The sequence below is a fragment of the Notechis scutatus genome, chromosome 7, assembly GCF_049901735.1.
Source record: "Notechis scutatus isolate UNSWTSFEM ecotype Mainland chromosome 7, rNotScu1.2, whole genome shotgun sequence".
Lineage (NCBI taxonomy): Eukaryota > Metazoa > Chordata > Lepidosauria > Squamata > Elapidae > Notechis > Notechis scutatus.
Window position 1 is genome coordinate 5,135,032 of NC_142015.1, and position 22,758 is coordinate 5,157,789.

At 44.9% G+C, this 22,758-nt stretch overlaps 2 protein-coding genes and 1 long non-coding RNA gene across 5 annotated transcripts in view; 2 read left to right on the top strand and 1 right to left on the bottom strand.

Annotated features, from left to right (window-relative positions):
* BIN3 (bridging integrator 3) overlaps positions 1-18,790 on the top strand; it is a 128,362-nt gene extending 109,572 nt beyond the window's left edge. For 2 of the 3 annotated variants that reach the window (XM_087969656.1, XM_087969657.1), the window contains one exon: positions 17,157-18,790. In XM_087969656.1, the coding sequence (XP_087825782.1) occupies positions 17,157-17,303 (147 nt within the window). In that variant the 3' untranslated portion in view covers positions 17,304-18,790. The remainder of the gene's footprint in view (positions 1-17,156) is intronic. The other variant, XR_015750299.1, reaches the window with a different exon arrangement.
* Positions 1-22,758, top strand: part of LOC148130016 (uncharacterized) — a 333,127-nt gene that overhangs the window by 251,386 nt on the left and 58,983 nt on the right. The gene's annotated exons all lie outside the window — the stretch shown is intronic.
* CCAR2 (cell cycle and apoptosis regulator 2) overlaps positions 19,957-22,758 on the bottom strand; it is a 30,136-nt gene continuing 27,334 nt past the window's right edge. The window contains exon 16 of the mRNA XM_087969627.1: positions 19,957-21,210. Coding sequence (XP_087825753.1) covers positions 21,154-21,210 — 57 coding nt within the window. The 3' untranslated portion in view covers positions 19,957-21,153. The remainder of the gene's footprint in view (positions 21,211-22,758) is intronic.

Genomic DNA, 22,758 nt, shown 5'->3' on the forward strand with positions numbered 1-22,758 from the left:
CGTGGAGACTCCGAGGAGGATGGGGCATGGTGCGCGGGGCCAGCCGGTCGATTCAATTACCGGTTCAGCGAACCAGATGTAAATTTTAACACCCAGTTCGTCCAAACCGGGCCGAACCGGCTAAATCCCACTGCTTCCCATGCCTTGGTTTTTCTGGATAAAAACGCAAAGAAGAGACCTGTTTAAAGGGCCTTCATCCCATTCCCGGACAACGGAATCGACTCGTTGGGGTTGCCTGTCTCTTGGATTGGGGCTTTCGGTGACAGGCCAGCCTGGAGAAGTCTAGGGGGGAGAACCATTTATTGGGAAAATGCCTGTGGAGATTCTCGGTCATCCTGATTGTCCCAAAGGCAACCGGACTTCCCTTGTTTTGCTAGAAATTGTTTTCCTTCTCATCCAAGAAGCTTCTTCAGTTCTGACGGAATGGTGGCAAACGGGAAGGTTTATGTTTATGGAATTTGTGGAAGGATGGCTGCAAGGAACATAAATCTTTCCCTTCCCCACCATTCGTTAAGAACCGAAGAAGCTTCTTGGATGAGAAGGGAAACGTCTTCAAGGAAAAACCAAAAAAAGCATCTTTGGGACATTCAATAGGAAGACGATCTCAGGAGCCACCAAAGTGTGTGTGTGTTGGGGGGGTGGGGGGCTGATTTTAAGAAGGCAGATTTTTGGCCAAAGCTGTTTTCTTTGCAATAAGACACATCTCTTCAGGGAGGCTTTTAAACTATTCTAACAATTGCACAATTAGTGCATTTAATTGTTCCTTTTGTATGCTGTCAGCTACCTTGAGTGTTCAACAGATAGAAAGAAAGGCGGGATGTAAATTAAGTAAAAAAAAAAAAAATGGGGGAGAACTTCCACGAGCAGATAAGATACTCAAGAAGAGATTTAGTTCTGGGGTGCCTGGTTTATATTTTACCTCAGAGGTATTTTTTTCCCCTCCCAACTAACAAGGATATTCTCTAGAAATACCCTTCCAGGTTCCTCTTTCCTCTTTTGATTAAAAGAAAACTAAATTGTCCTCAATGTGGACAGAAATCCACTAGAGGGGAGGGAGGGGGAGACAGAGGGAGGGGGAGGGAGAGAGGGAAGGAAAGGGAGAGAGAGGGATGGAAGGGGGAGACGGAGTGGGAAGGAGGGAGGGACGGGGAGAGAAAGAGAGGAAGGGAGGGGGAGGGAGGGAGATAGAGGGAGAGGGACAGAGGGAGGGAGAGACAGAGGGAGGGAGGGGGGGAGACAGAGGGAGGGAGGGAGAGAGAGAGAGGGAGGGAGGGGGAGACAGAGGGAGAGAGTCAGACGGAAGGAGAGGGGAGAGAGAGAGGAAGGGAGGGAGAGGAAGGGAGGGAGGGGGAGGGGAGGGAGAGAGACAGTGGGGGTGAGAGAGAGGGAGAGAGGGAGGGAGAGGGAGGGACGGGAGGGGAGAAAAGAGAGGGAGGGAGAGGAGGAGGGAGAGAGGAGAGTGAGGGAGAGGGAGGGAGGAGAGAATGGGAAGGAAAGGGAGAGAGAGGGATGGAAGGGGAGACGGAGTGGGAAGGAGGGAGGGACGGGGAGAAAAGAGAGAGGAAGGGAGGGGGAGAGGGAAGAGGGGAGGGAGGGGAGAGAGAGACAGTGGGAGGGAGGGAGTGAGAAGAGGAGAGGAAGTGAGGGAGGGAGAGGGAGGGAGGGGGAGGGAGAGGGAGAGAGTCAGAGGGAAGGAGAGGGGGAGAGAGAGAGAGAGGGAGGGAGAGAGCGGGAGAGAGGAATGGAAGGGAGACAGAGGGAGGGGGAGAGGAAGGGAGATGGAGGGAGAGAGGGGGGGAGAGAGAGAGAGAGAGATCTACCCACCTATCTGGACAGCAAACAAAGTGTGTGGGCTTTTTAAAAAACCTATCATTTGGAATACTTTCCTTTTTTCTTCTTCTTTCTGGATTGGAATCATGACCGATTTAATGAAGCACCTTTTTGTTTTGTTTGGGCTAATAGGTTTTTCTATGGCAACCTATTGATACCGTGTTTTGCACAAAATAAGGCCGGGCCTTCTTTTTTTTTTTTTTTTGACCCCGAAAAAAACAGCTAGTGAGTTAGTCAGTGGATAACTTCCCCCGAAAATAAGACCTGGTGCCTTTTTTGGTGGTTAAAAATATATATATATATAAGGCAGGGTCTTATTTTTGGGGAAACACGGGTGTCTCACTTTGAAGGTCCCTGCTACTACAAGCTTGGGCTCAGTTGCAGACTAATAGTCCCTTATGGAACGAAATGCCGAGTCCTGATTAGGCTTGAAAGACCATTTTTGAAATTGGAATCGACTCAGGAGATGCGTCGGTTTTATTTTTAAACCCACCCACCCACCCTGCCACCCCCAAATCCCTCTTGGCCTCTCCATGAAAGGCCTTCAAGCCCTTACAAAATATGTTACAACTACGCTGGTTAAGAGAGCTTTGTGGGATGACCTTCGCTTCTGAATCATTCTCCGTGCTGGATTGTAAAAGAGCTCTTGAGATTCCTCAGGGTTTCCCCACCTGTTGGAGCCTCTCCTAGGCCACCCCGGGAGTTTTCCTGGTTTTCATTTATTTGCAATTAAATGTGAGCAAGAAGAGAATTGTGGTCGCTTACCGAGCTTCTTAGCAACGTCTCTTCATCAGTTATCTTCCTATTATTTTGTTTCTAAACGCAGTTGTGTTTCGCACGATTGGGCAACATTTAATTTACTAGGTAGGGTTCTCCAGGCCTTGGCAGCTGTGGGGAAAAAAATCAGCACAAGTTTTTAAAAAAGCAAACATAAATCCAGCCAGGAGTAAGAAAACAATTTAGGTAGTTAGTGGCCTCTGCACATCAGTTTGGTCAGCAAGAAGTGTAACTTCCTTATTTCTCAAGATTTCTGGGGTTTGTGTAGTAGTAAGGATAGACATTGTTCCATGACTTAGTATCACCATAGAAGGTTTTCTTAGGGTGAGTTAGAACAGATTAACAGAGTTGGAAGGGACCTTGTAGGTCATCTAGTCCAACCTCCCACCCAAGCAGGAGACCCTACACCACTTCTGACCAATGGCTGTCCAAGTTCTTCTTGAAAGCCTCCAGTGATGGAGCTCCCACAACTTCTGAAGGCAACTTCTGTTCCATGGGTTGATTGTTCTCCCTGTCAGAAAATTCCTCCTTATTTCCAGGTTGAATCTCTCCTTGATCAGTTTCCATCCATTATTCCTTGTCTGGCCTTCAGGTGCTTTAGAAAATAGCTTGACTCCCTCCTCTCTGGGGCAGCCCCTCAAATACTGGAAGATGCTATCCTGTCTCCCCTGGTCCTTTTCTTCCCTAGACTAGCCATGCCTGGTTCCTGTAACCGTTCATCGTATGTTTTAGTCTCCAGTCCCCTCATCATCCTGGTTGCTCTTCTCTGGACTCTTTCTAGAGTCTCAACATCTTTTTTATAGTGTGGTGACCAAAACTGGATGCAGGATTCTAGGTGTGGCCTTACTAAGGCTTTAAGGCTTTAGAAAATAGATTGACCCCTTCCTCCTCTCTGTGGCAGCCCCTCAAATATTGGACGACTGCTCTCCTGTCTCCCTTGGTCCTTCTCTTCACTGGACTAGCCATGTCCAGTTCCTGTAAGCGTTCATTGTATGTTTTAGCCTCCAGTCTAAATGAACTTTAGTTCATGTAGAGCTATCCTCTATGGGCTACGTTTACCTTGTTTTCTTCAGATGAAAATCTCTCTAGCCCCTCACAAGAAAGTTAGTAGCATGTTAAAGCTGAAAGCCTCTGTCCCTAAGATATGTTCTATCCCTGGACCTGCAGAGTTGCCTTTACAGATACCAACCTTCATGGTTTCAAAACAGGAGATGTCATTTAAATTGGAATTTGGGCATCTCTTTAAATCTTTGGTCCATGAACCTCTACATCGGGGGTCCCCAACCCCCGGGCTGCAGCCCACTACCGTGCCCTAGCCTATTCGGAACCGGGCTACATGAGTGACAGGCTAGCAGGCATGCATGCAGCTCCACTCATGCAAGCAGTGGACCGGTGCACATGCATCTCTCTGCTCGCGCAACCCGATTCCCCTCTTATTTCCCCCCCTCCCCCAGCCAGACCGCCAAGTCGCAAAGGTTGGGGACCGCTGGTCTACGTATCCTTTAAAGGAGTCGGCTGGGCTAGATGCCTCTGTCGAGAGAAATATATTCTTGTCCATTAGATCAGTGGTTGCCAGGGACCACTGGTGGTCTGCGAGAAAATGTTGGTGGTCCGCCGAGAAATGTCTGCGCGGGAACACAAGGCTGCGTCGCTGGCACTGGAAACCTTATTTCCAGGTTGAATCGCTCCTTGTTCAGTTTCCATGCATTATTCCTTGTCTGGCTTCAGGTGCCTTGGAAAATAGCTTGACCCCTCTCTGGGGCAGCCCCTCAAATATTGGAAGACTGCTATCCTGTCTCCCCTGGTACTTCTCTTCCCTAGACTAGCCAGGCCCAGTTCCTGCAACCGTTCTTCATATGTTTTATCCTCCAGTCCCCTAATCATCCTGCTTGCTCTTTTCTGCACTTTTTCTAGAGTCTCAACATCTTTTTTATAATGTGGTGACCAAAACTGGATGCAGTACTCTAGGTGTGGACCTACTAAGGCTTTATAGAGTGGTATTAGCACCTCCCTTGATCTTGATTGTCTCCCTCTGTTAATCCAAGTTATTGTGATTGTTTTGCCTTCTTTCCAAGGGGCCTGAACCGAGTGGCAGGGACTTTTTTGATTTCTAAGCAGCCTGGAGGCATCTAACTATTTAGGACTCTTCAAGTCCTCCTGGTTCCAGCACGGTCAGAGGCCAGGAGACGGAGGAAGTTGCTTGCCAACCCACCATGCAAGTTATAGATTTCACCCCGCCATCAAAAGCTTGCCATAATTTTAGCAGAGCTCGCTGGACTTTGATTCGGGGTTTGAGTTTCTCCAACCTGCCTCAGGCCAATGCTGAAGAAATATCCCTCTTCCTCTTGTAAATAGGGAGTACGTGTTCTAATGTAAAAATACTTCTGCCCACCTGGAAGCTTCGTCTGAATTTTTGGAATCGAATGTTTTTTCCCCCAGCCACACAGACTTTGAAGTTCCCACACGAAGATGAAAGAGGTAGCGTTCCTGCTTCCTTGTTGAAGGGGGCCTTGTTGGGAACGCTTCCTTCTGTACTTGTCCTTATCATTCTCTATATAAAAAAAAAATCTATTGCAGCCAGATTCTTAAAACTCTTGGGATCGTTTTTCTTGTCACTATTTATATACGCCTGGTTTCCCCAAATTTCATCACTTTCCAGATCAGGGGTCTGGGGAATTCTGGGAGTTGAAGTCCACCAGGCTTAAAGTCGCCAAGGTTGGAGACCCCTGCTCCAGATGGATGGAGTTCATCTGCTAGCACAGGGGTCTCCAACCTTGACAACTTTAAGCCTGGAGGATTTCAACTCCCAGAATCCCCCAGCCAGCTTTGCTGGCTGGGGAATTCTGGGAGTTGAAGTCCTCCAGACATAAAGTTGCTAAGGTTGGAGACCCCTGTGCTAGCATTCTCCAACCATCAGGGGTACTGCTGGGAATTCTGGGAAGTGAACCCCACACACTATTCAGATCAGGGGTGTCAAACTCAAGACCCATAGCTCAAGACCCATGGGGCAGGCCTGGTCTACCCAACGCGAAGAGGAAATCTCGGGCTAGCGTGGCTTCGGCCCGGTCTACCCAATCCAAAACATGCCAGCAGTTTGGGGAGTGGCGTCAAACTAGCCACTGCCCACCCAGTTGGTCACGCCCATCTGGTTGCTCCCACTCTGAGGTCAACCACAGCCCTGAGGCGGCCCTCAATGAAATTGAGTTTGACATCCCCCTGCTGTCAGGGTTCCGACGGAAGCCCTAATCCAATCATGAGCCTCGAGCCAAACTTCAAAAGAAATCCAATTATTTATTAGGAGCAACATATCGACACTTACCCTAATGAAGCCAGATCTGCCTCATGTAATTTACGGTGCACCTATGCCCTGTTCCCCACCCACCGGTGTGTCATAAATCACATTCTCCAACCGGAGCATCTTCATGCCTGGTGTGTCATAAATCACATTCTCCAACCGAGAACTTTCGCAGGCTCTAGTGACCAACGCCTCTCCAACTGGATCAGTAACCTGGGAGACACCTTGGTGAGGTATGAGTAGAATGTACTTCTGGTGGTTTTTTTTATTGCTTTGCTGCTTCTTCGGGGTTTTCCACTCGAGGCTATGGCAACTCAAAAGAAGGCCAGGAATGCTTTACGAGTTGACACCTGGTATAGATCTAGAAGCTGCCAAGTTGATGAAGATTGTTGAGTCCTTCTCCTTATCAAGTATGCCCTGTTTTATTCACACATGGTGTTGTTCTGCTAAGTTCTGTAAAAATGTGGAACTTAATCATGGAATCATCTCTATGTTAAATACAGATCTTGGAGGGAACAATTGCATGAAACAAAAGGGATATTTTGTTAGCTAATGAATGCAGAAGCTCCCTGCTACAGAGAACATATCCGATGAAATACTGTAAGTCTAGGAAATTGAAAATAGGAAGGTTGTTTTTCAGCTTGTGTCTTCATTACTTTTTTTGTTTAGCTATTTGTAGCTTGCCCTCTGTCCTTCAAACCTTTGGGAGAAGGAATTCATTGGAGATTGACCCAGTAGTGTGCAGTATGAATATTTTCAAACCTACATATTAGGTTAAATTATGTGGCCAAATACAGCCTGCCATGTTTGCAGAAGGGACGGAAGTCTGGTTAGAAGTGGGTGGTGTGAATTGTTTTATGACTTCTTAGTTTGGGTTGGGGTTTAGTGAAGGTTTATCATAGATTCCTCTGTGGTCCTGAAAGCTGCACTGAAATTCCCGCGAAGAAGTATGGAAATTTATATGAAATGTATTTTCTTTGAAGGGGAATAAATATCAATCAAATAATGCAAATGGCAGCTTATTTAACAGATTAACAGAGTTGGAAGGGACCTTGTAGGTCATCTAGTCCAACCCCCTGCCCAAGCTGGATCTAGATGTATCATTCTATATGCAGAATCCTCTTGTTCTTTCTTTACCAAAAAAAATAAGTAATAATGAAGAGTTTTTAGAAAACAAATGAAGGTAGCATCTGTAAAAGCTCCAGAATTTAGAAAGAAGAATTTGTTGTTCTTATATAATTGCTGCTTCCTTATGTCCTTAGTTTATTTCTATTTCACCTCTTGTTTGCTCACAGTTTGCAATAATAATCCAAAATGCAAGTTTTGCAAAAGTCTTAAACAATCATTTTGGAATGAAACCTGCAAATTGGGGACATCAGCAAAATGTACAAATGTATTTTTTTTCCAAATGTTGCTGCAAAATAACCAAACTCCAGAGTTTTATTTTCGGAGACTATTCTTCGCATATTAATGGCCCATGCATGGTTTTGCTACACCTGGGTCCCTACAATTTCCCATATGAGCCTTTAAGTTTAAGCATTATTCAAAATATACAAGAGATTAGAAAGATACGGTTTTGACTCATTTAATAATAATAAAGTGCATGTTTTCATTTTATTAATACAAGTAGATGAGGGGTTAGCATGCACAGAATTAACCAGTTCTTATTGAAATTAATATTTGCACTTGTGCACTTAAGTATATTAATAAGAATTCTAGTTATAAATCAGATTATGTGGAACTCATGCCATGAGTTGAAGATCGCTCTTTGAATGTAATTGTGTGTCATTTGCTTTTACTTTTACTAGAAAATAAAAACTTTAATGGACAATCACCTTAGCACAGTTGAAAAAAAAAAAACCAGGTTGAGATTAGCTTTATGTTACTTTATATAGGATGTGGAAGATTATGTGTGTGTGTGTGTGTGTGTGTGTGTGTGTGTGTGTGTGTGTGTGTGTGTGTGTGCAGTTTCTAAAAAGAGTTTGGGAAGGGAAGCTTATTGAATTAAGCCAAAAGTTGAAGAATCTATTTTTTTTGAGAGGAGAAAATTGATAAGTTGATAACTTTCAGGACAGCCTCTTAATTGTTTCTTTCATACCTATTATGGCATAATATTTTATCCGTAGAACTCGTTAAAATAGAGCAGTTGTGTTGGCACCCTTATCTTTGCTTCCAAAGACTCACACTAATGGGAACAGGGTGCCCCCGCGTGGATTAACTCCATTCCTACTACTGCTCTTAACAGTCCCTCCTCCTTCTCTTGTGGATGGACGAGTCTTGTGCATTATTTCTTGTCTTGACCACTTTGATGTGGAGTAGGTTTGCTTCTCTACGGAGAGATGCATTGATTCTCTTTCACGTTTTTAGTTCTGTACTAATAAAAGTTTTCATTCAGGGTCCCATCTAGAATTACATAAATTTTGTTGGCTCTTAAGAGTTGGACCTGGGAAATCCAAGGCAGCCAGATATATTTCGATTTAAGTGGATTTCTCTGGGTCTCCTCTGAATGTGTGTTCAAACCATAATGTTGTAGTAAGGTTATCTTTTCTTTTGGGACAGAACAAACATTAATTTTAAGAAATCACAATAAGGGGGCATGAAAATCCCACCTTTAAATCTATTTCCCGGTGTCAGGCATAACTGAGATTCTTTGGTTCTCCCGAGAGGAAATCCAAATAGGTTTTGTCTGATTTCAATTATGTGTTACCAAGCTTTAATATTCAACCATCCAGACATCGTAACGCCAGCAAAACTATTATGGCAAAAATTTAAAAAGATGGGGCTAACAATGAAATATCTCTAAAGTTTCCCATTGCATTATCTCTAGGACCCATGAAACTTCCAAAGCCTTCCAAAGAAAGGCATGTTGTTCAAAGAAATGGAACAGCCAAGATCTACCTCGAATTTCCTTATTCGGTTCCGATCCACACTGTGTCCTTTTTTCTTTCTTTTTTCTTTTTAATTTTATTTATACATTTTCTTTAACATACCTAAGCGCTTAGTAAACAGTGTATTGTCTGGGTCAATTTACATATACATAATAATAATAATGATCATAGTATTTACATGTACATAGTGGTATTCTTCCAGCTTCTAATTTATTTTTTTTAAATTATTTTTATTACATTTTTCAAAAATACAAATCTCATCCATGTTTATGACAACGTTTTGGCATCAACAAATACATATATCTTATGTGCCTTATTATATACATCATTATTATATACATTTATAAATATCAACATCTTATATGTCTTATAATACATATCAGCCAACACATATATTTTATATTTCTTATTATAAAAAATATCTACAATAACAATCTCCTAAGGTCTCTTACTTTGTTTACAATAAACCATTTTTCCTAATCTTTATATCTCTCTTTTAGCTACTCGTATCATTTATCCCATATTAGGTAGTATTCAGAATTCTTCTTATCTTTCATTTCTAATGTGAGCTTGTCCATTTCCGCGCACTCCAATATTTTTGGTATGACTAGATCTTCTGGTGTGGTATTGACTCCTTTCCATAGTTGTGCAAAAGCTATTCTGGCTGCTGTCAAGACATGTAAAATAATAAATGTAGCCTTTTGGGGGTATTGGTCTGGAATTATTCCCAAAAGAAAGAGTTCCGATTTAAATTCAGTTTGGTTTTTGGTCATCTCTTGCAGCCAGTTCTTTATTTTAATCCAATATTTCCTGGTCTCGGGGCATAACCACCACATATGATAAAAGGTACCATCTTTTTCCTCTAACCATTTGTAGAACAAATCCCAGGTTAAAAAAAATATGATGTATCTTCTTTATACTTTATCTTTAATGTTAACCTGTCCATTTCCGCACAATCTAATGTTTTTTAAATTATATTCTCATCCTGTCCTTTTTAACCGCATTCCAAATCTTAAGAGTTGAGGGGCACCATGGAAGGGCCACCCCTTCATTCAGGGTGCAGCATGGAAGGTTAGCCTCAGTGGTGAAAATGCTACCGGTTCAGCCCAGTTCAACCAAACCGGTAGCAAAAATTGCTACCTGTTTGGCCAAACCAGCAGTTAAAAAAAAAGCTCCGACGATCCGCTAAGAGGAGAAAGAAGAGAAAAGCGCAGGATTGGCCCTCCCACCTGCTCCTGCACTTTTCTTTATGCTCTCAGCTGATCGGCGCGGCAGAGCCTCAGCTGGTGTGTGGAAAGCTGCGGGTGCGTGTGTGTGAAGTGTGCGATCACCGAACCAGTAGGGAAGCTGGTTAGAATCCCACCACTGGCTAGCTTGCTTTTGGCCAAGGCTCTGTTCTGTGGAAAATCTCAACCTTTTTCACGGCCAAGTGCTCATCATCTCAGAGAAGAAGCATGTCTGTTTTAGCCCTTGTTCCTCAAAGAACATTGGCATCTCTCTTGGGTTTTTTATGTGTTGTCATTCTTGTTTGAATAGGCACATGCCATCTCCAGCTGCTTTCCTTCTGCAGCCTTGCTGCTACAAGCCGTTCAACTGAAACAATTCCGTCTATTGTACGATGCCCCCATGAAGATGGATTCCCCTCTGGAGCTCGTGATTCCTGTAATTATTTTCGTCAAGCTGCAACCCTACAGGTTGTCTGCAGGGCAAACTCCTTAGTCACGGTGCAAGGGGGTCTTGATTAGCGCCGTTAATGAATGCCACACAAAGTGGTCGCCTCAATCGAACCTGTATTATTCAAAGTGATATTTCTGTATTCTGTCAATACAGCGACGGGTTGCAGCGCGATGGAAGTGGGCAAGGGAAATGTTTAAACATACATTTTTGCATGCATATTAATGAAATATTATCATAAAGTATTAAAAAAAAGTATGTTTTAAATGTACAGTTAATAGCAATAGCACTTATATACCACTTCACAGTGCTTTTACAGCCCTCTCTAAGTGGTTTACAGAGTCAGCCTTTTGCCCACAACAGTCTGGGTCCTCATTTTATCCACCTTGGAAGGATGGAAGGCAACCTTGAGCCAGTCAGGATTGAACTGCTGGCAATAGGCAGAATTAGCCTCCAATACTGCATTCTAACCACTATGCCACCACGGAAGGAAGGAAGGAAGGAAGGAAGGACAATAGCGATAGCACTTAGATTATATACCGCTTCACAGTGCTTTTATAGACCTCTCTAAGTAGTTTACAGAGTCAGCTTCTTGCCCCCAACAATCTGGGTCCTCATTTTACCCACCTCAGAAGTGGGGAAAGCTGAGTCAAACTGGAGCCGAGGAGATTTGAACTGCCAAACTGCAGGCAGTCGGCAGTCAGCAGAAGTCGCCTGCAGTACTGCACTCTCATCACTGCACCACCGCGGCTCATGATGAAGTCACAGAGTAGCTATAGAAAGCAAAATAAAAACAAAAGCTTCGTTTGTTTGTTAAATATATATGCCAACTGTCTCCCTGATAAAGTAACTCTGGACAGCTTACAAAGAATGAAAAGTTCAATACAGAAACAATTACAATCTTAAAAACTATATAATAGCTAGAACCAAGGAAACAAACAGCACAGGGACGAGATCGTCTTCTCCTGTCAATCACCTCCAGTGTTGAGTGGCACCCTTGGGGCCACAAGCCAGCCAGCAAAGCCAAGTGTTGATACACTTCCAAAAGGTCAAAAGGATGGGAAAAGGTCTCACTTCCGGTGGTAGATGGGGCCACAGCAGTGGTGGGATTCAAAAATTTTTTACTACCGGTTCTGTGGGCGTGGCTTGGTGGGCGTGGCAGGGGAAGATTACTGCAAAACCCCGCCCCACTAACCTGTTTTCCAGCTCCGTTCTCCTGTGCAGGGAAACCAAAGAAGACCCAGCCGATCAGCTGGGACTCGGGAGGCGGAGAATAGATGGGGGGGGCAGTGAGAGATGATATTTGCTGGTTCTCCGAACTACTCAAAATTTCCACTACCGGTTCTCCAAAACTGGTCAGAACCTGCTGAATTCCATCTCTGGGCCATGGTGGAAAAGGCTCTTCTTGACCCCATGCATCAGGGTCCCTAGCAGGCCTCTACCCCTCGAGCGAATGGGGCAGGCTAGTTCGATTGAAGACTGCAATATACTGTAGTTTCAGGCGTTTCAACATCTTGTCCTATTTTCACTTTGCTGTGAACCACGTTCGTGGTGTTTGTTGCTCATCAGATTTTTTGTGTGAATCCAATAATGAGCCGCTCCTTTTTAAACTGGTAGCTTTGCTCTGTCTGAATCTTCCTTTTCTCCATTTTGCACACCCGAAGAATAGCATCTAAAACCCCAACAGCAGCTGTGCATGTGTAAGCCACCACTGTGCACTCACTCGCTCCACCCACTGAATTTTGGGTCCCATTAAACAGAACTTGATATTAATTTACAATTCACACCAAAGCAAATATTGCATTATTCAAAAATATCCTAATTTTTACCTACTTTGGTTCCTTTAAGAATTATTGCTAATGTCTATCATCTATCTTTATCTATCTCTCTATCTAATTGTCTATATCTTTCTATCATCTATCTCCATCCATCTATCTTCATCCATTATCTCTATCTATCAATCAGATTATCTATCTATCTGTCTATAACTTTCTATCCTGTCTATCTCTATCCATCTCTCTATCTCCATTATCTCTATTTATCAGATTATCTATTTTTCTATCTAATCTGTCTCTATCTTTCAATCTATCATCTATCTATCTCCATCTATCTCTCTGTCAACTATCTCACATATATCTATCATCTATATATTTATCTAATCTGTATCATTCTATCATGTCATAAGATAGATAGATATATCATCTATATCTATGTAATATTTATATCTATATCTAGTATCTGTTTTCTCATTAGCCTGATAGACTTAAGATGCCCAACGTGACCTGCAACCAAATAAAAATGGAAGAATTTCCTCCCACCGGTTATCTGCTCTCTTTAGATGAAGAGTTTAAATAAGATTACCAAATGAACCAGCAACTTATCCAATACTTTTGATTGTGGGCACTCCCTCGTCTTCACACCATTGCAGAAAGGCTGAAATGAAAGTTGCTGTTTGTGGGCTTCTATAGCAGGAAAACACCAAGGGGAAATTGTAACCGACATCTTCTCCAGCAGGAAAAGTGGACAGTCATAGGACAACTCTCTTTATCAACAGTTGCGCTTCTTGTGTAGAGATTGCGGTTTTCTACACTGAGCAGAAGGGCCTACAGGCATTTTGGTGATCACCCTCAAAGTTTGATTGAAACAGAGTGGACGATCCATAAGAGATCCACTTCATTTAAGTTCCTCCCCCATTTCAAGGGGGGCATGGTGTGCCGTAACCTCAGAGAGAATAAGAGTTTTGCCTGCTTTATATAAATGCATATGTCCATAATGTAGAGTAGTGTTTCTCAGCCTTGGCCACTTGAAGACTCCCCTTGCTGGCTGGGGAATCATGGGAGTTGAAGTCCACACATCTTCAAGTGGCCAAGTTTGAAAAATGCTATGCTGTCCAGACAGTTTACAGTTAATGGGATTTGGGATAGTTACTTAGGAATTGTGAGCTGTTCCCTTAAGGGAATGCATCATGGTAAATGTAGTTAAAGGTATCCTGGGAAATGTAGTCCATGTCACATGACCACATCTGTAAACCTAACCCTAACCCTAACCCTAACCCAAGGAATTTGTCTTGGTGTAAATGCTCTCAGTGTACGTAAAAGAAGATACATTCATCAAGAGTCAAGAATCATAACGTACAACACTTAATGATAGTCATAGGGTACAATACAAGTACATAGGGTACAATGATAGTACATAAGGTAGACAGTTTGAGGTTGAAGCTGTAACAACGGAGTTGGGTAGCGAGTTCCAGGCATTGACCACTCTGTGGCTGAAGTCAGATTTTCTTCAATCGAGGAGTTTGGAGCAGTTTACCTTGAGTTTGTATCAGTTGTTTGCCACTTCTCGTTGTATTGCCAGGCGCAAAGAATCAGGGCTACATGTTAAGTTTCCGTTCAAAATATTCATTACTCAAGCCTATATATATCCAAGAACCTAGTCAACTAAAATTGAGCACTAAATGAGCACCAGATAAGGTTCTGTGGAATTCCAGGTGGGTTGGACTTAAAACCATTTGTAGTAACGAAATGACTCTGGGCTGATGACTCATTTTTTAATTCCACCACCCAGCACTCCTACAGGTATAGTTCTTCCAATCTTGGTGGTTCTGCTCTTGTCAATCGGATTTCATTAGTCATTGGATAAGGCAGCAGTCTTGCTGAATCACCACACGGGCAGCTTTGTCATCTGCTGATTTGAAGCGATAGCAACCCCAGAAACTCTCAGAACTTATAATGTGTGAATGAGATCCGGGGCTCTACATCCCCGCTTCTAATAAACCTTGACCAAAGGACAGGACCGAGGCACTTGTAGGGTTCTTGAAACGTAGAAGATTCCCAGAAGAAGCTGCCTTTCTTCCACTTCAAACAAAAAGCTAGTTGCACTGACATTGTGAGGAGGAGACGCTGGTCTCCATGGAGATGGTTTATATATCGGTACCCAAACTACTTGCTCTTAAAGCAATGAGAGCCATTTGGAGGGAGAGTGATAGTAAGTAGTTTTGTTGAACACTATGGGCAAGGATAATGACTACCCTTTGACACTTTGACATGTGGTATTTGAGGGGCAGCCATGAAGAAGAGAGAGGGAGAGGAGTCAACTTATTTTCCAAAGCACCTGAAGGGCAGGACAAGAAACAATGGATGGAAACTGAACAAAAAGAGATGCAACGTAGAACTAAGGAGAAACTTCATGACAGTAAGAACAATTAACCAGAAGTTGCCTTCAGAAGTTGTGGGTGCTCCAATACTGGAGGCTTTTAAGAAGGGGCTGGACAGCCATTTGTCGGAAATGGTCTAGGGCAGGGGTGTCCAATCTTGGCAACTTTAAGACTTGTGGACTTCAACTCCCAGAATTCTGGGAGTTGAAGTCCACAAATCTTAAAGTTGCCAAGTGGTTGGACAACCCTGGTCTAGGGTCTCCTGCTAGAGCAGGTGGATGGACTAGATCACTAGAAGACCTCCAAGGTCCCTTCCAACTGCTATTCTATTCTATTCCTATTCTATTGTATTCTTCTAATTTCTATTTCTATTCTGAAAGTGAAATGTAGGTTGACATTCTTTCTGCAAGACTGAGTTCTCCCTTGATCAGAGTATGATGAATTTCTTGGGAGTGCAGTTTTTGTAGAACAGCAGCACTCGGTGCCTATAGAACAGGGGCCTCCAACTTAGCAACGTTTAAGACTTGTGGACTCCAACTCCCAGAATTCCCCAGCCAGCTACAATCTCCAGGTCTTAAAAGTTGCCAAATTGAATGCAAGTGTGGATCCACTGATGGGATCCAAAAGGGTTTGCAGTGAAAGAAATATGCTGACAGATCTGTGGCGTTCAGGTTCCAGGTGCCTTCAGGGGTGGTATTCTGATCTCTAGGTGCCCTTCTCAAGAGGGAGAAAGACTCTTTAAATCAGGGGTCCCCAAACATGGCAACTTTAAGACTTGTGGACTTCAACTCCCAGAATTCTTAAGTCTTAAAGTTGCCAAGTTTGGAGACCTCTGTCCTATAGAAGTTCTGGGATAGTCATAAGGTTTGGCAACAAGGCAAGTACTTATGCATGCAGCAAAACCAGAATTGGGTGTTTAGAACGTAGCATTAGATCTGCCCTGGTGCGATTCTCCTCCACCCAAGATCGCTTTCCACACAAGGTAACTCTCTTAAGATTTTGCAAGGCCGCCAACTCTATGACCTTGAACCCAAGAAGGAAAGACATCTGGACCGATCTCAGGTGGAGTCAGCCTAGGTCCTGCTATTGAAGAGGGAATTCCACCAGGGAGGAAAGTTGTGAGCATTATGCTCTGGTGCCACACTTGAGTTTACAGATGGGAACATTCATCATTCCCTGTGCCAGATGACAATGGGGCAAGCATCACAGCGATGGAAAAGCTGGGATTCTGAGCATATGCTGTCGTTTTTCCGGTTGCCATGGGGATCGTGCATAAAAAGGGAGAGCCGTAGCAAGGCAGTGTGATCTAGTGAGTTAAGCTCCATGCAAACAAGGCTGAGTATCCTCAGCTTTAAACCCCGGCTCTTTGCTCGCTTGTGGTGGCCTTGGATGGTTGAGGGGGGGGATAGGTCCCTGCCCCCTTTGGCTATCCATTTAGAAAACAGTGCTAAGAATAGCTCTGTCGTGGGGGTGTGGACAGGATCAGCCAGCATTTGTGAAAAATCCTATCGTTGGCTGCCAGTGAAATCTCTCTGAGCGTTTGGAGAAACTCCCCGGTTTGATTCTCTGGGGCATGTGCCTCTTCTCCCGTAGCTTTAAAGGCAGCTTGGTGTAGGGCAGTGATGGCTAACCTTTTCGGCACCAAGTATCCAAAGTATGCGCGCCAGAGCCCCCAAGACCAGCTGGCTGCTGGGAGGTGTGCTCATGCATGCATGGCGGAGCTGAGCTGGGGCAAAAGCTCACATGCCTGCAGAGTGGCATGCGTGTCATAGGCTCTCCATCGCGGGTTTAGGGGGGAAAACTCTTCTTCCCCCAATAATGTCCTAAAAGGGTCAGAGTTCACGACTCACCTGTCGCCAACTCGGCAAGTTTAAAGACTTGTGGACTTCAACGCCCAGAATTCCTGAGCTAACATGAGGAATTCTGGGAGTTGAAGTCCACAAGTCTTAAAAGTTGTCAAGTTTGAAGACCCCTGGTGTAGCTAATCTAAATCTCCGGCACAGCAGAACAGCTGATGGTTGGAAAAAGGAAAAATAGCAATTTAGCAGGCAAGTTTACCGGGTAAGGAATGAGTGGGCGGGGAGGGTTCCCGCGGTCCATGTGGACAACACAGCCTTGCGTTTCTGTGCAGCCTGGATTAATTGCTTTGTGGGAGTGCTCTGGGGGTGAGATTTCTCTGCAGCCCACCAAAATTTCCTCGCGGCCCATCAGCGGCCCATCAGTTGGCAACCGCTGTGCTAGATCACACACTTTTCAAACATTTGTCTACATCCAGCGTGTGACGTTTTCATAACAGTAGCTGTATAGAAGGCTGAACGTTCATCTTTCTGCAATTTCAAAGAAAAACCTTAGGCAAGACTCAACTGGTGTTGTAATAAATCATTTTGACATCTTTCTTTTTTAACCAGAAACAACAACCCCACCCCGATTCCAATCAAAAAGTATTAAAATCCCGTGTTGATGTTTTCTCAAGGTGAGGTAGGATGGCTGAAACAGATGGATATGTTCCTAAAGGATTCCTATTTTCTCTCCCCAGGTTGTATATTACACCGAAATGTACAAAATATTTGGCGAATTAACAGAACAGATTGATGAGCCTGACTTAACGGACGAGCAGAGAGAAAAAGAGAGCGAAGCCAAGCTCAACGAGTTGAGGGCCCTCTCCATCGTGGCGGATGACTGATCTCCGGCTTACGAATCCTTCGTGGTGACAGCTGATGACGGAGTGGATGAAGACAGGAAGTTGAATATTACTTCCGATTTCTGAAAGCTTGAACCCTTTAAAGCAGGTCTCCAACCGTGGCAACTTTTAAGACTGGTGGCCTTCAACTCCCAGAGTTCCTCAGGCTGAGGAACTCTGGGAGTTGAAGGCCACCAGTCTTAAAGTTGCCACGGCTGGAGAGCCTTGCTTTATAAACCCTTGTTTTAACTCACCTGTTAATCCACCAATCCTTGTCCACCTGTTTTAATCTGAATTGTTATTTGCCGCTGGATCTTTACATCCTGAATGTCTTTTATCTGTATGATTAGGGGACCGGAGGCTAAAACATATGAAGAACGGTTGCAGGAACTGGGTATGTCTAGTCCAGAGGTCCCCAAACTTGGCAACTTGTGGACTTCAACTCCAGCTGGCTGGAGAATTCTGGGAGTTGAAGTCCACAAGTCTTAAAGTTGCCAAGTTTGGGGAACTGTGGTCTAGTCTAATAAAAAGGAGGAGTACGGGTGACATGATAGCAGTGTTCCAGTATCTCAGGGGCTGCCCCAAAGAAGAGGGAGTCAAGCTATTCTCCAACGCCCCTGAGGGCAGGACAAGAAGCAACAGGTGGAAACTAATAAAGGAGAGAAGCAACTTAGAACTAAGGAGAAATTTCCTGACACTTAGAACAATTCATCAGTGGAACAACTTGCCTCTCCAACACTGGAAGTTTTTTAAAAGAGGTTGGGTAGCCATTTGTCTGAAGTGGGGTAGGGTTTCCTGCCTAGGCAGGGGGTTGGACTAGAAGACCTCCAAGGTCCAACTCTGTTATTCTATTAATGACAACATGGCAAGATTCTCATATGGAGTCCTGCGTTGAGAGGTTTGTGGAGTTTGAAAAAAAATGGAAGAATTTACCCTGATAAAATGATAAGCGAACAAGCTTTTTAATTCAGTTTTTCTGAAATCAGGGTCCACCTGACAGCTGAATTGTGAGTGGCATCCTCATTGAGTATAGTTACTCCAAGAAATACATATATACACACACACACTCACTCTCTCTCTCTCTCTTCTGGTGTTTAAGGAATGTCATCATTGCACTGAAGCCTCATTCTGTGAGAGGTCCTTGTCTGGTTTGTGTCTTTTTGTGGCATTGAAAGCCGTCTAAACATAGTGGCATCCTTTAAAAACGGATTGGTAAAGTAGCTTAATCCTACTGAATGTAATATAATTCTTAGAAGCATAAATTGTGATTTTGGAAGAACACGAAAGGGCACAGATTATAACATCCCTTGATACGAACTACATGAATATTATACTTTGCACCCTGTGCAGGTACTTCACTCCTGAGATATTATTTACAGGGAAAGCAATTTGTTTCCTCAGCAGGTTGGTGAAATCCTTTGGCCATCATATAAAGGTGGCTGCGATTTAAACTAATAAAATGTTCTTCTTCTTGGTGGTGGCTAGCCAGGAATGCAGGTATGCCTTTATTTTCCTGGACTTAACTCCTGGTTTGTTAGTATTGGTGCCTTCCAACTGTTGTCTTGCCTGTCTTAATTATGATTAATGAGACTATTGTTGTAGATGATTCTTTTGGTTCTTCTGTAACCCCTACTTCTAATTTTATTTTTTCAAAAAAAAAAAAAATCTTAGTGGATTATTTGACTCTGTTCCTTTGTGTACCAGAGTAGAGCTGCACCCATTACTGATGACTGATACATGAAGCTGCCTCGTTAATTTTGCAAAGCTGTTTGAAGGGCAGCCAGAAATAACTTGACATTCTCTGTTTAGGTCACATTACATGCATTTTAAGAGTTGAGGTATGGGCAACATTTTATTAATTATGGCCAAACTCAACCACTCTTGTAAACATGACGACAAAACACCCTGGAAGGCTTGTACTATATTGGTTTTTCTTTCCCCATATTTGTAAACTACACCATAGCACTTTCTCAAATATTGTCCCAAAGGTGCTTTTTCAGAAGGCAAATAGAGTTTCTTGTTTTTTCTTTTGAAGACATTTCGCTTCTCATCCAAGAAGCTTCTTCAGCTCTGACAGGATAGTGGGGAATGGAAGGATTTCTACTCCTTGCAGACAGCTGGTCATTGGCATCCTTTTTAGAGGGTCGTTGAAGCACTTGGAGGTTTATCTGTGTCCTCAGGGTCACCTGAATAGTGTGGGAGTAGGAACAGATTTCCAGAGAGAAAAATTGAAGACTACAGGAACCAGGAGCACCAGTCAGGTGACCCTGAGGACACAGATAAACCTCCAAGTGGCCTCAACCACCCTCTAAAAGGATGCAAATGACCAGCTTGTCTGCAAGGAGTAGAAATCCTTCCATTCCCCACCCTCCAGTCAGAGCTGAAGAAGCTTCCTGGATGAGAAGTGAAACGTCTTCAAAAGAAAAAAAACAAGAAAGTCCAGTGGCCTCCTGAAAAAAAGCACCTTTGGGACAGCCATGACCAGGAGGACGGAGAATCTCTACAGAGTTCTCAAATATTGTGCTTTTTCCGGCTGCCTCCCTAAATCAAACCAAGCGACCCCTTGAGCAGCCGCATGCCAGCTGTGTGTGTGTGGAATGAAAGGCAGCCCGAGAGCTGCGTCTGGGCGCAAAAAAAGAAGATGAGGCAAAGCACATTTCCAAGTGAGGAAGAGACTTTTATAAAAGTAACTTGGCCAGTTAAATACAAGTTGTTATCACATTTACAGACTAAAAGCAACACATTCAGAAGTGACAGACCACCTGAGGGTGGGAGAGCAGGCGGCCGGGGCAAATTGCAGCGAACACCTACTGGAGGAAGGCTTGAGCCCGGCCACTGCTTTGCATAGGCCCACCAGCTACTCTGCTAAAGTCTACCCCCGAGGAAACCCATGGCCTCCAGCTGTCCCAGCTGGGCACTATCGCCTTCCCAACTGGAAGTTCAGCGGACCACAGAGTCCCCTCCTGCTGCCCTCAAAATCCCAGACCCTCAAAAACTCAGATCCGCTGAAGGGGAGTTTCACTTTTGTCGGAAGGCTACTGATGGAAAAAAACCTCAATGGGTCCCAGAGCTCTCTGAGCTACAATTAGCAAGTAAAATGACTAGGGGGTTGAAGAGGAGAGGAGGAGGAGGAGGAGGAAGAGAGCCTCGTGGTGTGCGTTTGTTTTTCTTTCTTAAAATGGCTAAGATGCTGGGCCAAGTATGTACGGTGTTCACGCTCCAGCCACAGCACCCGAGCAGAGCTAGCAAGCCGCCCTGAATAGGCAGGGGCAGGAGCTGCTGGCCGAGGGCTAGCAGAAGAAAACCATCTCCCCCCCCCCTCCCAGGCACCAGCTGGCCCAAGGCAGGCAGAAGGCCAACCCCTCCCCTCAAGCTGGACGTAGAGGGGACAGGAAGTGGAAGGGGCTTAAAAACATCCCCATGCAGCAGCACAAAGAGGCTAGCGATGCCTGGAGCAGTCAGGACCTGCATGGCTCTCGGGATGGAGCTGACGTGCCCAACCCAAGACTTGCTCTTGGCCAACAGCCCGAAATACCTACCCTGTCGCTTCTGCCCTCGGACACAAGACCATCCAAATGCCTACCTAACGGGTATTTCTTTAAACAAGAGGGGGGGAGTTTCCAGCAGATGTGGGACTGGTGGCCCTTCCCCCCCCCCCCAAGCCTGGGGTGAGGAGGGGTGGTTGAGGATGAAAGCCAGCTGCTGCAGCCTTTCACATGGTGGCAAAGAAGTTGATGGTTTCAAAGGCTTGAACACCCAATCCCCCCCCCACGAAAGCCGCTTAACTCACAGCCCCAAAACATCAAACCAAAGGTGTACTGATCGCTCCACCTGACCAGATCTCTGGGGAGCATCAGTTGCTGGAAACGGAGGGCGACGTAGCTTCCTTTTTCTCTAAGCAGTTATTGGTCTGAAAGAGAGAGGTGGGGAAGAGGAAGGGGGAAACAATGATGACAAAGATTGTTCATGATCTTTCCTGACAATCAGAGCAATGGCCGCCTCCAGGAGTGATGGAGGCTCCATCATTGGAAATCTTCAGAGAGAGATCGGACAGCCCCTTTGTCCAGAATGTCTCCTGCTTGACCGGGAAGTTGACTAGAAGACCTCCAAGATTCCCTTCCAATTCTCTTAGTCGATACTCTAACCCAATCAGTTTGTCAGACATGATATTCTTCCGATTAAAATCGAATTCTGATTTTGGGGAATCACCCCTTCCCCCCTTCTTCTCCTCCTTCCCCTCCTCGGAGGCCCGAGTCAGGAGTTGCTACCGCTGGCGCGGCTCTGCGTGGCTCCAGTCCCGTTGCCTCAGGAAGGGAAAGGCAAAAGGAAGAGCCGCGGCGGCACTTTGCAACGGCAGCAGCGGCTCCTGGTTTTGCCTTTCCTTCCCGAGGCAACGCGGGACTGAGCGCGCGGAGCCGCGCCAGCGGTAGCAACTCCTGACAGCCCCAGCCGGATACCTGAGCAGAGCCCGGGCGGGCGGGCAGTGCGGCGGAGGCCGCTGAGCGGCAGGAAAAGGAAGCTGGGCAGCGATTTCTTGGCGCGGTCTCTTTTGGCCGGCCCGATTTTTTTTCAGAGGGGAATATCATGCCTGGTTTGTCTTTCAGCAACTATAAATACCTTTGTTTGAACTCATTGCCATAGTTTGCTTAGCCATAATCCTGATCATCATGTGTCAATTCTTGATACACTAAACCCATGACACACTAAACAGGTGGCATACCTCACTGCGCATGTGCGTGCCTCACAGCTGATTTTCAGCCGGTTTGAGGCCTTTTTCGGACTCCCAGAGGTTTGAGGAAGGCTTCTGCAGGCTGAAAACTAGGCCCGTTTCATCACTTCCTGTTTTTTCCGGAAATACGGGAAGTGACGAAACGGGCCTAGTTTTCGGCCTGAAAAGCCTGCAGAAGCCTTCCTGAAGCCTCTGGGAGGCCGAAAAAGGCCTCAAACTGGCCCAAAATAAGCTGTGTTGCGCAGTGCAGGTAAAGGGGCAACGAGGATGGGTGGGTGGGTGGGTATTGCGTGCGCATGCATAGGGGGCGCACATTGCCTTTTGGGTGCAAGCACACACACAATTTTTGGCACAGGAGCCCAAAAAGGTTAGCCACCACTGCACTAAACTGTCAAAACCTTCGTTTAGAGCAGTGTCTGGACTGATTCTCTTTATGTCCCAAGCAGTCACATGATGCATCATTATTTCAGGCACGACTGGAGAAAGTATGTAATTGAACGGTTCCCTCTCCCAAAATCCCCGGAAGAAAGATTTTCACCTCTTCATCACACTTCTGTGAGAGGCTGTCTTAAAAATAGATCAATCTCATAGCTGATTTTTTTTTCCAGCCGCAATGTGAAAAACTTCGTGATTTCTCTACAGGTGGAAATTTGCTCTTGGAAAAAGTTGCACAGAGGGGAGAAAACATAGGCAGCATTGCTAAAACCCTGATCCCCCCATTTGGTGTCT